The sequence below is a fragment of the Pezoporus flaviventris genome, unplaced genomic scaffold (assembly GCF_033815535.1).
Source record: "Pezoporus flaviventris isolate CSIRO_AGI_PZ_B2104156 unplaced genomic scaffold, CSIRO_AGI_Pfla_v1 ptg000007l, whole genome shotgun sequence".
NCBI lineage: Eukaryota > Metazoa > Chordata > Aves > Psittaciformes > Psittacidae > Pezoporus > Pezoporus flaviventris.
The window spans coordinates 42,034,830-42,050,415 of record NW_026892555.1 but is presented as its reverse complement, the minus strand read 5'-3'; the positions used below and the strand labels follow the sequence as shown (position 1 = coordinate 42,050,415).

General features: G+C 41.7%; 1 protein-coding gene across 1 annotated transcript; it reads right to left on the bottom strand.

Annotated features, from left to right (window-relative positions):
• Positions 1-533: 533 nt before the first annotated feature.
• SNAI2 (snail family transcriptional repressor 2) lies at positions 534-4,173 on the bottom strand. The gene is made up of 3 exons (XM_061448515.1): positions 3,833-4,173; positions 2,724-3,269; positions 534-1,785 (listed from the first exon to the last, which is right to left on the bottom strand). Exons 1-3 carry the CDS (start codon positions 3,909-3,911, stop codon positions 1,604-1,606), a joined length of 807 nt encoding a protein of 268 aa, XP_061304499.1. The 5' UTR covers positions 3,912-4,173; the 3' UTR covers positions 534-1,603.
• Between the last annotated feature and the right edge of the window lie 11,413 nt (positions 4,174-15,586).

Genomic DNA, 15,586 nt, shown 5'->3' with positions numbered 1-15,586 from the left:
CCTTAATAAAAATATCTTTCATCTTCCTGAAATGGCCATATAAAGTATATAGTACTGTGACTTGACTACTACTTTAAAAGAACATCATGCAAACGTTACTGAACACCTATACGGCTCTGCTGACTTTAATGAACTTTGGATCAAGTCCAGATTTCCTAATGTGAGAGTCTCGGGAAAAGTATTATAAAAGACTGCCCTAGCAGCATCCTTTCAACTGTTAAAATTCAAGGAGCTTCTTTTAAATGTTTTTGAAAAAATATACTTCACAATATTGTCATACCATTGTAAGTAGCAAAAAAGCACAGGTGGTTTAAAGCAGTGACTCTAGAGAAATGCCCTGTATGGTTTTAAATGGTTTAAAATGCAATGGGTATATGCCTTTCTAATGTCCAGCACGTGCAATCTAAGGATTGGCATCTGAAATCCACTTTTGGCTTCACTTGGTTGTGTAGAGACATTTGCATTTTTCTGTGTTTCAAAGCCTTGATAAACCAGACACAGCTGTTTTCTTTAATTAGAACAAACAACAGAAATCTTACTTAAAAATGTTTATTGTAAAAAAGTGGCTAGAAAACAACATAAATTTCACTTCACACTTTCTTCAAGTTATCTATAGATGCTGCTATAGGCAACAATTCGCTTTCATTCATGACACATTCAATCATATAAAAATAAAAATATTTACATTATGTCCACATACTTTACAAAATCATCAATAAAAAAAGGCACTTGGAGGGGTAATGCTGAAAATATTGCATTTCCTTTGTGCATTTAAAAAAAATAATTGTCAAACTCCCATGAACCCCTCTCTTGCACTTATTCCCGTTTTTTAAGAAAGATTAAAGTTTAGAGGAACTATTCCATGTTACAGGTGGTCAAGCATGCACCAGGAATGTGTGAAGCTACAGTCTTTTTTTCTTCTTTAAAAAAGGCACATGCGGTTAATTTGTGGCTTTCAATTTTTCATACATTCTCTTACATGTGTTTTTTTTTTCTCTTAATTACGCAGTTTTAAAGCTTTTTGGATCATTAATGAAGGCCTTGGCTTCTAATAAAATAAAATAAAAACACAGCAATGAATAATATTAAACATTTACTAAGGTAAACTCGGAATACTTTTTAAGGCACCTGAGACAAATGGTGTCTAGCAAGATTCACTTGGGTAGTATTTTTACTGAGAGTTCCACTTAAAATACTGTTTCTTTGGTTGAAATGGCTTGGCAGGAATGTATTGTTAACTTTGTAGCCTTTTCTAAGCAAGAAAAGACAACCTACATTTGGCTTCATCTATGAAGAAAGCCGATAATGCTTCTTCCTTTAGATCTACTTGAAATGTCATGCATGGTGTCTTTCCCCATATTTCAGAATTCACACTTAAGAAGGCAGATGTGTGACTGAACAGAAACTACTTAAAGCTCATTTCTACTGACATTCTAAGTTCTTCCACTATTTTTTTTTTATTGTTTGGTGGTGATTTGGTTGTGGAGTTATTTTTTTTTTTTTGGCTGAAAAGGAGATGAGAAAACGCCTTTGGATTTCCACTTATCATTTGGAACAGGAGTGGAGAAATGCATTGAGTCCAGGTAAACATTGACTGCATGACTCAGTGTGCTACACAGCAGCCAGATTCCTCATGTTTGTGCAGAAGAGACATTCTGGAGAAAGTTTTGGAGCAATTTTTGCACTGGTATTTCTTCACATCTGAGTGGGTCTGCAGATGAGCCCTCAGATTGGATCTGTCTGCAAAAGCCCTGTTGCAGTGAGGACAGGAAAACGGCTTCTCTCCTAAAAAGGAAACATCAAGGGAAAACAGGATAAAGCTTTTAAAAAAAAGAAGAAATACATATTTAGGACAGGTAAAGCCGGTGGTTATCAGAAGAAACAAATGAAGAAGCAGAAAGGATTTGTTATAATAAAGAATGTGCAATAAAAGGTTAATGGGGCCACATAACAGCTTTCAGCTCTGCAACTCAGTCTTTGCAGAATATGCTGCTAAATGCAATCTCAGAGGAGAAGCTGCTGACACCTCCTGCATTCACAGGTGCTTGCAGGGCTTGTAGGCTGGGCTTCTCCAAAAGTTTCACATATTTTCCTAGAACTTTTTCTGCTTAGAGCTGTGTGAGGTACTGGGGACAAGGGCTTTGACAGAAAAGCAGCAAACATCTGTACAGACATTACACTGTACTCAGTGTTATACTCAAAATCAAGTTTTTGCCTCCAGAGAGAAAAAAATCCCCAGCTTCAGTGATGATGCATTTCTAATCCTGAAGGACTTGACATAGCGCATGTAAAATGTGCCAGCTACTTAAGGAGCTAGAAAGTAGCCCCTCATACATTGCTTTTCTGGCTTTGCTCTTCATTTCAGAATCAGCTGGAGCCTTCTGAAAGTTAGCAATTTCCAAAGCCTGAGAGTTAACATAAAATCCCTAAAAAAAAAAAAGTTCAGCTAGTGGAAATGGGCTAAACCATCCTAAAACTATCAAGGGAGCAATGCTGATTTATACCAGCACCTGACGCACAGTTATGCGACTATGCTACACTCCCTCCCACCCACCCCCCAAGAGAGAGAATTAAGCCTTTTAATGACACATTTGAAATTCTAAGGATGCTTTTCAAGGTTAGTAAAGAAATAGTGCTGCTTTTTTCACCTGTGGAGAAAAATAGCAAAAAGGCATCCTGACATTATAGCAACAAGAGACAGCAACTGTAATGGTTGTTCTTACCAGTGTGAGTTCTAATGTGTCCTTGAAGTAGCCAGGGTCTAGAGAAAGCTTTGCCACAGATCTTGCAGACACAAGGTAGTGTGTGGGTCCTGATGTGCATCTTAAGTGCTCCCAGGCTGACATATTCCTTGTCACAGTACTTGCAGCTGAACGATTTCCTAGACTGGGCATCACAGTGCAGCTGCTTATGTTTGGCCAAGCCAGAGAAAGTTGAATAGGTCTTGTTGCATAAACTGCACTGGAACTTTTCAGCTTCAATTGCATGGGGGTCTGAAAGCTTGGACTGGATTCTCTCTTCTTCATCGCTAATGGGACTTTCTGAACCACTGTGATCTTTGGAGGAGGTGTCAGAAGGTGGAGGTGGGCTGACTCTTCCCAGAGATGAGGGGTATCCAGAAAGAGGAGAGAGGTCGTTGGGTAACGGAGATGGTAGCAGCCCGGTTGTAGTCCACACAGTAATGGGATTGTAAGCTACTGAGCTCAGGATCTCTGGCTGTGGTATGATAGGGACTGGATAGCTTTCATACAGGTATGGGGATATAATCACTGGAGAAAAAAGAAAATTCTAAGGTAAGAGAACCAAAAAGTATTTCAAGAGGCAGCAAAATGAACATTTTGGGGATTAAAAGGTGTGTGAATTAAACAGTATGGTCATCTAATATAAGGAGGATTAAGGAAATACTATTTCATACATATATGCTGATGGGTAGAGACAGTGCCCTTAAACAGACAAATTACAATTGGAGTGTCTTTTCAAGGCAGCATGCTGTTTCTGAATCTATGCAGCCTGGTACAACGAAGCAGTGAAACTTCCTGAAGGATTTGTATGAAAGCTTTGATTCTACCACCAGCAGACAGAGTACAGGAAAACTCCAAATCCGCTCCAAGTAACTTGAGTTCGAGTGGATGAGCAAACTTTCATGATTCATTATGGGCAGCACTGACATATTTCTTAAAACTCCTTCCTTATAAGCAAAAGATAAAAAAAGCTAGGAATGAACTAACCCATTCCCTCAAGCCCGAAAAGCAATCCCACCCCTCCTCATTACTGCCACGCAATGAGCGCAACCTCAGAAGCAACGCGGTGGCATTAGATTTCGTTTTGTTACCTGTATGAGTGTCCAGCTCGCTGTAATTGGGTTTTTTGGATGAATTGAAATGTTTCTTGACCAGGAAGGAGCGCGGCATTTTGGATGCAAGGCTTCCCCTTCTCCCAGGCTCTCTTCGTGGGTCGGCGTAGCGGTCCCGCCGGGTGTGCAGCACACACACGCGCGCACACACACACTATCACTGCGAGCGCATCGGTTCCTGTCGCAGTGCCTGCCCCGCGCAGTCCATCCACTCCGGCTGTGTGTAGCGGCAGTGCAGAGGCGCCTTGAAAACTGCTGTAAATACCCACTAGTCAGGTGCAGGGGGGAAGGGTTTTCCTCTCCTCCAATCACTTCGGGATGTTCTCAAGCACTTTTCCAAACAGACTGTTTTTTTTCTGGGAGGGCTCTCTGGCTGCTGGCGGGAGGGATCCAATCCCCGCTCCGAGGGTTTGGTTCAGGTTTCAGCTCCTCCCGCTGGAGACAGCTGTGAATGGAGGAGCTGTGGTCAGAGCGCGTTGTCCTTGCTGCAAAGTGGGTGTATGGTGTGCTCTGTAGAATTTCAGTCTAGAAAAATGTGTTGGTCAGAGTACTTTGTAAAAAGGTCAGTTTACTGATTCAGCTGACAAGAGAGCTGGCTAAGTCACAGGCACTGAAACTTCTACTTTTTTTTTTCAAAACGAATCTGGTTTCCAGATGTATAAGAATTACAATGGAACAAACTGTTCATTAAGGGCAGAAGGGGGGACATTACAAGATAACAAGTTAGCCGGCAGAGCTAATGGAAGCCTTTGAACTGACTGTGTGCCTGCTCTGCTTGGGAACTGCCTTTGAATAATTGCACTTAGGAAAGGCTGGAGACGAGCAGCCTGCCTCCCTAGCCTGTGCGCTTCCAGGCAGAAGGGCCAGCAAGATACTGCAAGTGAGCTCAAGGAGAGGAAGAAGCCCTGGAAAAGATTACATTTCAGAGCAGGGTGATAGGTTTTATATAATATGCATACTGCTTCAGACTGTTCATATGAAAAGCTCTTTTTTTTTATTTTTTTTTTTTACTTTAAAAGTCTGCAGAATGCAAAACCTTGACCTTTCCTTCCTTGAGAGTAATTATGTCACTCTTTTGCCTATCCTCTTAGAGCACTGCCAAGGAAATTTTCCTAATTACCCAAAGCAGTTAAAAGATGCACAGATAAGCAACCCTCCCCAAATTATAGACTGAGTAATTTAAATGTCTCTTAAACGTCCCTCCCCATTAGTGCGTTTAGGACCTCTTGACTTCCTATGAAGGTATAATCTATATTATGTATTTAATTTAGGATGAAAGTGTCTTAAATGTGCTACAGAATTTCCTGGTTATCTAGACTGATTTAGAGGAGACAGTTACAGATAGTTTTGTTGTTTTTTTTTTTTAATTTTAAAATATTTGCATTTGGAAAACATGGATAGCTGAACACTGGAGAATTTCTAACACAAATTACACTGTAATTGACTCTTGGTCTGCCCTCTGCACCCCTTCTCCCTCCTCCTTGCGTGTTAACTACACCTGCCTAGGCACATACCGGTATGCCGTGCTGCTAGGGCTCTGTCCTGTCTGGAGGAGGCAGGAGGGCTGTTTTACAGAGACCACCCCAGCCCTTCTGCAGCAGGTGTTGGAATAGTCATGAAGGAGAAAAAAAAGGACTCCCTCTGGTTGTGTTAAGACACGTAAGTGTAAAGTGCTTTATCAAGCGGCGTGACTTCTTAATCTCGGGGATGCCAAAACAAGTGCAGAGAAAGCCATTTTCAAGAACTGATTGAAAAGATTCAGCTGTTCAGCATCTGACTCTGGTGCCGGTCAGCAAAGGAGTCACGTGGATTTCCAAACTGCAGGGAACACACCCAGGCTACAGGAGGAAAGTGGCAAGGAAAGGGACTTCCCAGGTACCTGCTCTGCAGTTGGAGTGGAGGAGCAGACGTAGTTCTTCCCACAAGGGAGAGCAGTGCTTGCAGAGGCACAATCCGTTGCTTTCCTCAACTCCACAGAGATTAAGAAATCCTTCTGTAAAAGGTTGTATTTGTGGTCCCGCTACCCTCGTAGCTCTGCTCTGAGAAGTCCCTGTCCCCTGCCAACTCTGGGAAAGCATTGCATTTCAGGATGTGAGGCATTAGTCTGTATCTAAATAGTCTGTTACATGAGCTGTGATTCAGACCCTGAGCTAGTTTAAGTTTGTGTGTTGAAATGAATGGAGCCATGCAGATTTTCACTGGCTCGGGATCTGTTCTTTTGTATGTTTGTTAAAAGCAAAGGGTCTGATTCACCAGTGAGGTACTCCCTCTCAGGGCATTTTCACCAACATAACACTGGAGTGATGCAGTTTAAATTAATTGCACTTACATAAATCACAGGAGCGTAAGCAGTTAGCCCACTGGCTGAGCTGATTGAAGGATGTTAGGAATTGGATAGAAGGCATGTTATTACACGGTCCTGAAAGGATATTAGCAGCACATACTACCTGAGTGAGGTCTGCTGTCAAAAAAAGGGAGAGTCTGCGTGAAGAGTAGGTGAGTCAGAGTAAACAGGTGTCCTGGGTGTTTACAGCAAATGTGGACGAGAGGGCACCCGGAGACGTGCAGCATCCATCCCCGTGCAAGAAAGGCAATACAAAGGTCGAGTGCAGAACACAGGAGGTTTCCCCTCCCTGGGGGAGCCAGGGCTATGTGGGGATTGCAGAAGGTGGTGCATGCATAGCTCCGGCAGTCACTGCCTACAGGCAAAGCCTTGCATCCACCTCCAAAACCCCAGGCCTAGAGCCTCCCTCTCACATTTTACAAGTAGTTGGTCTTTTAGGGATTCTTCAAGTTTTCACTTTGAAAGCTCGTGTAAAGCTCTCTTGTTAATGCCACTGTGCTGCTAATTGCAGTTCTGCAAAGCGGGTAGGAAATGATCCGAGCAATTCTGTTGCCTGAAACCTTGGCATGCACTTTGCAGCTACTAAGTGACTAGGACCAAAGTTTCAACCATGCAGCAGAAAAGGTTGTTTTTTTAATTTATCTTGGTGTTTGTTTTTTTTTTGTTTTTTTTTTTTTTACTTCAGGCCACTTGTTTTTGTGCCGAAATAACGACCTATGAGCCTCACTTTACTCTCCCCATTCCTGTAAGCTCCACCAAATCCCTTTCCTTGTCAGGCTTTCTGAGAAGGGCAGCAACTTTTGTTACTCAGCTTTCTGGAGATGGAAGTGTGCCAGAACTATGTTTGTTATCAAAGAGAGAAGAAGGACCCAAGCTAAGTCATCATCAGCTTAGTTCTTCTCATGATAGCATTTATATCCTTACTAAGCATCAATTACAACCAAGATCGTGGATCAGAAAATGTTAAATATCTGAATGAACCACAGAAGAATCACTTCAGAATATTAAATGAGTTATGCTGGACCACTGTTCCCAGAGCACAGTGTGTTTCACAGGCAGTACTGTTAAGCACATTTTGCCTGAACCTGCTGTGGAGCCATGGAAGGTGACACAGAGGAACCCCCAGGGCATACAAATGCAGCAGGGCATACAAAAAATAGCTCCAGAAGTTCACTGAGGCAGGTGACAACATCAACCCAGAAGGGGTAAAGTGCAAGTATCTCACACTTACAGTACAGCTCTTACAATCTGTAAGCCTCCTACATATCAAAGGAAAGTATTAAATGGTTAATATGAGAAACAAAAATCAGTTTTCAATAGCCAGTTGAATGTATAACATATCTACTCAGCTTCAGTGTCACTGAGTGCTGTTATATTTTACCCTTAGTGCCAGCTGGTATATCCTGGAAAACGGTGCAACTTTCAGAAGCAGGAAAGGTTTAGTAGAGCCAGAAGGTGAGGAGTACCTCAGCTGTGATTAGGTTGGATGTAAGAGAGGAAGACCAAAATTAACAGAGTAGAGGGAAACAGTTAGGGAATGGTATTCTTTCCCATTGCTCCAACACATACACCTTAAGAAATTTTTTGAAATACATTTTTAGGATACCTTATCTTTCATGTTTTTCTCATCCTTCCAATTGCTGACCTGAACTATCAGCAGAAATGGCAGCAAGTATAAAGAAGGACTGTTGTGAAATTGTGTAAAGATTCAGTCATGTAGGCTTAAAGTTCACTGGGTCAGAATAAATCTGTGCATATTGGAATGTTTTTCCGATTCAAGTAAAAAATCTCCACATTCTTACGGTTTTGCACCAATAAATGCAGATTTTCTAATATTAGTAACTTTAAGTCAGACTTATCACATACATTTCTGTAATGGGATCTAAACATCTGAGATTCAGAAAGATTAAAAATGGGTTTGCTTTCAGGACACGTTATAGAACTGTGTGTTCCTCCATGTTTTGGTTTATTCAGGTTTGTAATTCCATCTTAAGCCTATTTAAGAGATGATGATTGAACCACAAAATCTGATTCAGTCTGAACTTTCCAATAAGTCAAGGAGCTTTGAAGTGGGTCTCTTAGAGGTCTAAGCCCATCTCTAATTTATGTACATGTATGAATAAATTATGTTTGTTGTAAACAAACTTGCATTTATTAATAAGGTGCAGAATGGTTCCTTTTGGACCAAGTAGTTCAAAGAAGACTGGCTTCTGTGCTCTCTCTCCTTCACACCTGTATAACTTCACCAAATTTAGTGGGTTCAATTTTGAGTCAATTTAGCCCACAGTGAAGGAACCTGGTCACAGTTCAATTTTCCTACATTGTTTCTCCATGAAGATATTTTAACAGTGGGCCAAATTCCCCTGTCATTCCCATCTGTACTATCTCCATTGGCTACAGCTGAGCTATTTCAGATTTACTCAAGCAGAATTGAGATTCTAGTCCAATAAATATGACTGTTTGTGTGTGTAGTGCTGTGACAAGCGTTCATTAAACAAGTGTGTTACATCCCAGCTAAGCTATTACACTCTGGAAAGCAATGCTTTCTGCCTCCTATTACGTTTTCCTGATCTGCCAGCATGTCACACTAGCGTTATTCATGGGAGGAACAAAAGCACTGGAAATGCTGACCTTGGGATCCAGGGAGAAAAGAGAGGGCTTGCATAAGCCTTGCGCGGTTGGAAAGAGCCATCTGCTGGGCACGGACACCTCCGGGAGCCGGCTGCTCTCAGAGCGAGCCCTGGGACAGCCGCCCCACCGTGTGGCCAGCCCGAGAACTAGGGGCTCCCTAGCCTGCAGAATGCACCACGGCCAGGCAGCTGACGGGTGGGCGTATAGGGGGTACCCCGTACTCTGGGAGTGGTTACAGAGGTGTATAGGAATGGCTAAATCACTTCCCGAATTTGTTAATAAGGCTGAGATCTATGGCTCTGAGGGCTGTGAGTCAGTATTTGTAGCCTACAGCAAAGTGAAAGCATCAGTGGAGATTTCCTGTGCTTTTCTCCTGCAGGTCTGTGTGTGCGTATGACAGAGGTGTACACTTTTACTTGTTGTGCATGCTGAGTTGAAAGGAGCATGGCCAGCAGGTCAAAGGGGGTGATTCTGCCCCTCCGCTCTGGTGAGACCCCACCTGCAATTTGGAAGTTCTCAGTACAGGAAAGACATGGACCTGTTTGGAGAGGGTACAGAGGAGGGCCACAAAAATGATCAGAGGGCTGGAGCATCTCTCCCATGAGAAAAGGCTGAGAGAGCTGGGGTTGTTCAGCCTGAAGAGAAGACTCCAGGGAGACCATATTGCAGACTTTCAGTAATTAAAAAGGGCCTATAAGAAAGATGGGGAGAGACCCTTTATCAGGGCCTGCTGTGATAGGACAAGGGGTAACGGTTTTAAATTAAAAGAGGGGAGATTCAGGCTGGACGCAAGGAAGAAAGTATTTACAATGAGGGTGGTGAAACACTGGAACAGGTTGCCCAGAGAGCTGGTGGATGCCCTACCCCTGGAGACATTCAAGGCCAGGCTGGGTGTGGTTCTGAGCAACCTGATCTAGTTGAAGATGTCCCTGCTCATTACAGGGGGTTGGACTAGCTGACCTTTGAAGGTCCCTTCCAATTCAAACTATTCTATGATTCTATGCATATTTGCAATGTATTTGTTTACCTATATGTACTCAAGTTCGTACATATTCTTGTGACCATATTTCAAACACTGGCAATTCAATCACATGACAAGTATTTATCTGAGAGAAAGTGTGATTATCCCTATTTTATAAATTAGTAATTGAGGCAGGAAGAGATTAAGACTGAAATTTTCAAAACCTTAGTTCTTAAGTGTACTTTTAATTAACTCTTGTAGTGCCCTTCTGTTCAACAGCCTATATTACTATCTCCAAATACTGCACAAGTTGCTGCATTATTTCCTATGTAGCAATTGTTATTGTATTCATTTACAGAGTTTTCTGACAAAAAAAGGATTATACAGTGTATAATTTTTGTTATTAAAATATCATTTCTTTTGACATGATCTTTATCCACAGCATGCTGTAGCTTTATATTTTTTTTACCTTTCATAGATTAAATAAAAGTAGTTTGATACCTTTAAAAACTCCTCTGTTGGTGGACTAGAGTACTCGGATTTGGCCACCTATGCTTTGCCTAGGTTTTACTTCTGATGTTCTTATACCAAATACTTCATGAAATGGTTGAAGTGTTTTTTCACTCTGCAGAAGCCCAGAATCCACTGTCAAGCATGCCCTATCTCGCCAAATGTACTTTCAGGTTGCCTGCCACCTTGTTTTTCAAGTGAGGGTCCTCAAGATAGTGACTGCCAGCCAGAAACTGCAAATGTAAGCTCCATTCATCCTTTCAGGTGTGTTAGGCATCTGTGGCATTCAGTTTTCACACCATGACCAGCCCTGGAGTAGGGTGTTACTGCCTGGCAGCCATGCCTGTGTCAAGAGCTCTATTGAGAAGTGGTATGTGGAGCAGCATGCTGAATGCTGGGGTGCAGCAGAGATCTTCCTCTGTTGCTGAACTCAGTACTCAGAAATATATGTGGTGTATCAACCATAAAATGTAACTTTCTTGGACAGCTATCTTAAATTAGTGGATCAGTGAGTGTCTCTATTTATCACAGAATCATAGAATGGTTGGGGTTGGAAGGGATCTTAAATATCATCTAGTTCAAACCTCCTGCCATGGGCAAAGACGCTCTCCACTAGACCAGGTTGCTCAAAGCCCCATCCAGCCTGTCTGTAATGATACCGAGTTGTCAAAGTTCATGGTCTTTTTGGCTGTGAAATATCAATTATGTACTCGTTCAAAGGATTGAAACTCGTAAGTTCTTTTCTCCATCTATCCAACTCTTGGCATCTCAGTGCTGTGCACTGTAGTTGCACTGCTAACAGCTGGGACATCTATCTTTGTGTTTCAAAAGGAACAGATGATGTCACTCCATAGAGTTAGTATCTCTGTTTCAGTATAAACTTATCATTTTGCTGTGGCAACAGAAGGCAAGAGCTGTTGGCTTTGCTTGTTACTCTTCTGTTTCATCCTGAGGTCTAAGAACCTTCTGTAACCCCTGCTGCTCAAAATGGTAGCAGTGCTACAAGGCTGGTTCATCACCTATTCTTCAATCCCTCATTTAACGTTATTTATTACTATTAGTGGATCTTCAGGCAAATGTTATACTTGGCTATTCTTATAATTTCTTGCATATATTTCAAGAACTTGGTCTTTCCACTTCTTGAGGCCTGTTTGGAAGTTCCCAGGACCCCAGACATTTCTGATAGTGAAGATCTCTGCCTTCCTGGGCTCCAGCTTCTTTGGATTCAGACTAGTACTCTGCTTCTGGCTCTGTTAAGCTTGATAAAGACATCCTATGCTATCTTCTGCTGTCACCTTAGACAATAACCGTTGCCAGCTGCTGGCTTCATGTCTGAAAGTCCTGTTCTGTCTTTATCTGTTATCACTGGAATAGCTTTGAGGGCAGGCTGATGTCTGCAGCTTTTTTTTTTGCTTTAGCGGTACCTGGCAAAAGGCATAGTGCAGATTGTCAAGGACTGGGTGATTCAGAATGCCAGAGCCCATTTTCAACATTGCAACCAGAGATTTCTTTAGTACCAGACAAATCAAGCAGTATATCTTCAGGATTACCACATAGTGACTCCTTTGAAGGGCTCTGGTTCCTGATGGGAGGTTTCCTAAACATCCAAGACATTCTCAAGGGCTTTTTACCACCATAAAAGTACTAAAGGCTGCAAGAATGAAAAGATACAGCTGCCAGCTCTGGTTTCTGTGAGTGTGAAGGTGTCTTGGCTTTCTGATTTCCCCAGTTCCTTTCTCTGCAGCTCCACCAGGCCTGAGGGATGCCTGCACTTCAGGTTTCTTACTAGATCTTGTGAGAGTCTCCAGTTGACTACAGCATGTGCTGGAGGAGTCAATCTCCTTACAGTTTGTATCTGTTAGGCTGCTAGAGAGGGCTCAGAGGGACTATCTTTTCCTTTCATGGTGGGGACAGTCAGACATCATATTTCAACTAAACTGGTGTCCTGCTTTAGCAGTGTTCTCTGGCAATGGCACCACCTTTGCATCAGCTACTGTATATTTCAAGTGACAGCAACTTTGGTTGTTTTGTTTTGTTTCTTTATTTTAAATGTCTGTGTTAACAGCTCATGTAGCCACCTGATGGCTTCAAAACTGCTTGGCTGCATATTGCCAGCACTTGGCCATACTTCACCCTCATGCTGTGATGTCGCAGTATCTGTGGGAGTGAGCTGCAGCTGTCACAGCGCATGGGCTAGAACTGGACCTGTTGTTGATCCAAAGTGCAGTTATAGCTATGGTAGTATGGCTGATTTTTTTAACCAGCTTAATTTTTGCTGATTTGTCTCTCTGACTTCCTTTTCCATGTTCCTGGATGTTTCCTCTGCAATGGTGACTGTCATTGCTCATGTACTTTTCCTGTTCTTCCTGTTTAGAGACACATAGGCAGGATTAGTGCTTCTTTCAGAACCATCTCTGCAAGGTGGTATGAAGTGCATCATGAATGACTGTCTGTAGAGAGATAATTTTTATGCCTCCAACGCTACATGAAGATGCCAGTGATCTCAATTTTGTGGTATAAGTATCTCATTCTTCTTCCTTTTCGGGGGATGTAAAAGCAGTCTTTCTCTACAGCCTTGTTCTGTTCTAATACTGCTCATTCTGCCACAGAACTGCCACCTGGTAGTATGGTCTCACAGCATCTCACCAGCCTTTCTGTCAGAGGCTGTTGAGGATTTACCTTCATCTCTGCTCAGATTGTGTTTTTGCTCCCTGCCTGTCTCTGCTTGTGGGTAGTGTGTATCAAGAAGTCTGGCTTCATACTGTACTGCTTCTTCTTCTACTTCTTGCTCCTGCTTTAGTTCTTAGTGAGTTACATCTTTAAGCTTCACTGCTGTAAGAGACAATGAGAGAGAAACCTTTTCTGGACTGACCACTGCCAAGAGAGTTTAAGGATAATTTGCTGGATAATAACACTGAGAAGACTTCATTGCCACAGATAAATTATATATATGTAGATATAGATACGGATGTTACTATGTGGAAGAGGTTAGAGACTGCACTGAGGCTCAGCATCACAGCTGACTCACATTTTCATGTGTAAATCAATCTTTTTTTTCCCCTGAAACCAAGTGGATATAGGTAAATTGCCTATTAGAAAGCATCTTGTAAAATGCTGAATGATGCCTATGCCTTAGCTGTAAGGAGGTTAATGCTAAAGTCCAAAATCATGCTAGGAAAACACTAAAGAATAAGCAGTGTAGACGTCTGTAATACTGTGCCTTGGCACCATTTCATCTGCTAGTGCAGGCATAGCTCATATTTGTGAAATCAGTCTGATTCTTCATTGAAGAAAATATTTGACAAGATGTTGAATGTTGATATTCAAACAGGATAAATCTTCTCCCTACTGCCTCATCTGCACCTTTTTTACAACGGTTCTTTTCCTCCTAACAAGTTGTATGTATTGTACTGTGTATTGTGTCCTGACATAGGTCTGTCCAGGGGAAAAAAAAAAAAAAAAAAGAAAAAAATTGATGTATTTCACTTGAATTATGCTGTAATTATATCATGTGTAATTTCAAAACTTCTAAATCTGTCAGTGACTTTATAAAATTCAGGTCATAGATTTTTTCACTGCTACCTATGCTCCTTAAGATTTCATGTCAGTTTCATTTATTCATTATAATGTATCTATCTCAGTTTATTCTGTATTTGTTTGTCCCTGGACTCTTATCCATTGCTATCCTCCTATCTTATCCACATGGCTATTGAAAAAGCTCTAGGTACTTAGTAAATGACTTCAAGAAGATCAGATATTCATGACATCCAGGAAACCACTACCTTTAGCCCCAAATATCTCACTGTTCCTCATGGCAGACATGATAGAGACAAAATGAAATGTTGAATCCCATATTATAAGCATCACCAGGCAGAAGAATGAGTAACCAGTATGACAAGCTGACGTCTTTTGAAGTGGAAGTAATACAGACTTGGAAGAGAAGGTGGCCTGTTGCAAAATCTTAATGAACAAGCATTCTGTAACTGGTCTTTACATGAGTAAAGAAAACAAAACTTTTGTGGGGACACTATATAATCTATATTGCAAGTGGAGAGACCTTTGAACCACATCCTTGGAGTCACATCCGTAAAACTCTAAAGATTACCTTACATCGTTTGCACTCAAGTTACAGCAGGAGTCCAAAAAGATGAAAGATTCGTTTCAAGATGAAAGGCATCTCTGTGGTTAAGGCTTGATTCAGTTCATCCTGGGAAATGTGTTCCATGCTTCTGCATCCTGAGAAATGAATCCCAGTTCTGAAGTGGATTACTGCCTTTTGTATTTCAGTTGCTACTTCTCATTTCTAAAATAAGGCTTATAGCATTTCTCTGTCTTCCATGAAGGTCTGAGGACTATTGCTTTAAAGCACAGGCAATATTAATGAGGAGATTAATAGTGCCTTGGAGTGGATTGAAGTCTGGAAGAAAATCCAGAGCTGGAAGATGTTGATGACAAGGGATTGGAGGGAGGAGGAGGAGGCAGACATAGCTTGAACAGGCACCCTGAAATTCCTTCAAGACTGAGTCATTTCCCACCCCAGAAGCAAAAGGTGGTCCACGTTACTGTGTGCTTGTCCTTCCTCCTCAGTGCAGCTATTCTGCTCCTGTACCTTTTGTAAATGTGCCCTTATCATTTTGCAGGGTAAATCTCTGAGGTACCATTTTGAGAGATTGTGTGCTGGACAAACAAAGTCTCAAGCTGGAGTTAAAGGTATTTTGTTTCCCTGCCTCCTGGTGAAGCAGAGATATGAATGAATTGCTCCTGTCATGTGGTAGTGTATAATTCATGAGTTGAAATAAGTATGAAATACTTTGCTGGAATTCTAAAGACCAGCGGAGAAAATGTGCATTGCAAAATCCAGTTTAGACCACTGATAAACCCAGACATAGCAAAGCAAAGCCTTTGAGGCCTTTAAGAAGGTTGCTTTTCACTTTTTTTTTCCTTTATTTCAGTTTCTTTCCTCATTAATTACTCTTAATAAATGAGTCAATATTTATGTGGGTGATAACATTGGCTCTACTAGCTGCTAGAAATTGCTCATTTCAGGCAATTACCTATTTTGAAATTGCTTAATCTCCAGTTTATTTATCTGCAGGCAGAGTAGATTGCTTTGACGTGAAGTTCAAGCTCTTCAGTGGCTTGAGCAGGTTGCAGAGGCTGCACCTCTAGGAAAGGTAAATTTGCCTTAAGTTTAACTTGATCTGTGCCCCTGACATCAGTGACTGCCAAATTACTACATTCGGTGCAGTGATTTGTGTCACTCAATCACTTTTTCCTTATGGAATGA

Coding starts and splice junctions, on each gene's coding strand:
- SNAI2 (XM_061448515.1), bottom strand. CDS start 3,911: ATGCCGCGCTCCTTCCTGGTCAAGAAACATTTCAATTCATCCAAAAAA. Junction 3,270..3,832: donor CGAGCTGGACACTCATACAG/GTAACAAAACGA, acceptor TTTTTTCTCCAG/TGATTATATCCCCATACCTG. Junction 1,786..2,723: donor ACACATTAGAACTCACACTG/GTAAGAACAACC, acceptor TTTCCTTTTTAG/GAGAGAAGCCGTTTTCCTGT.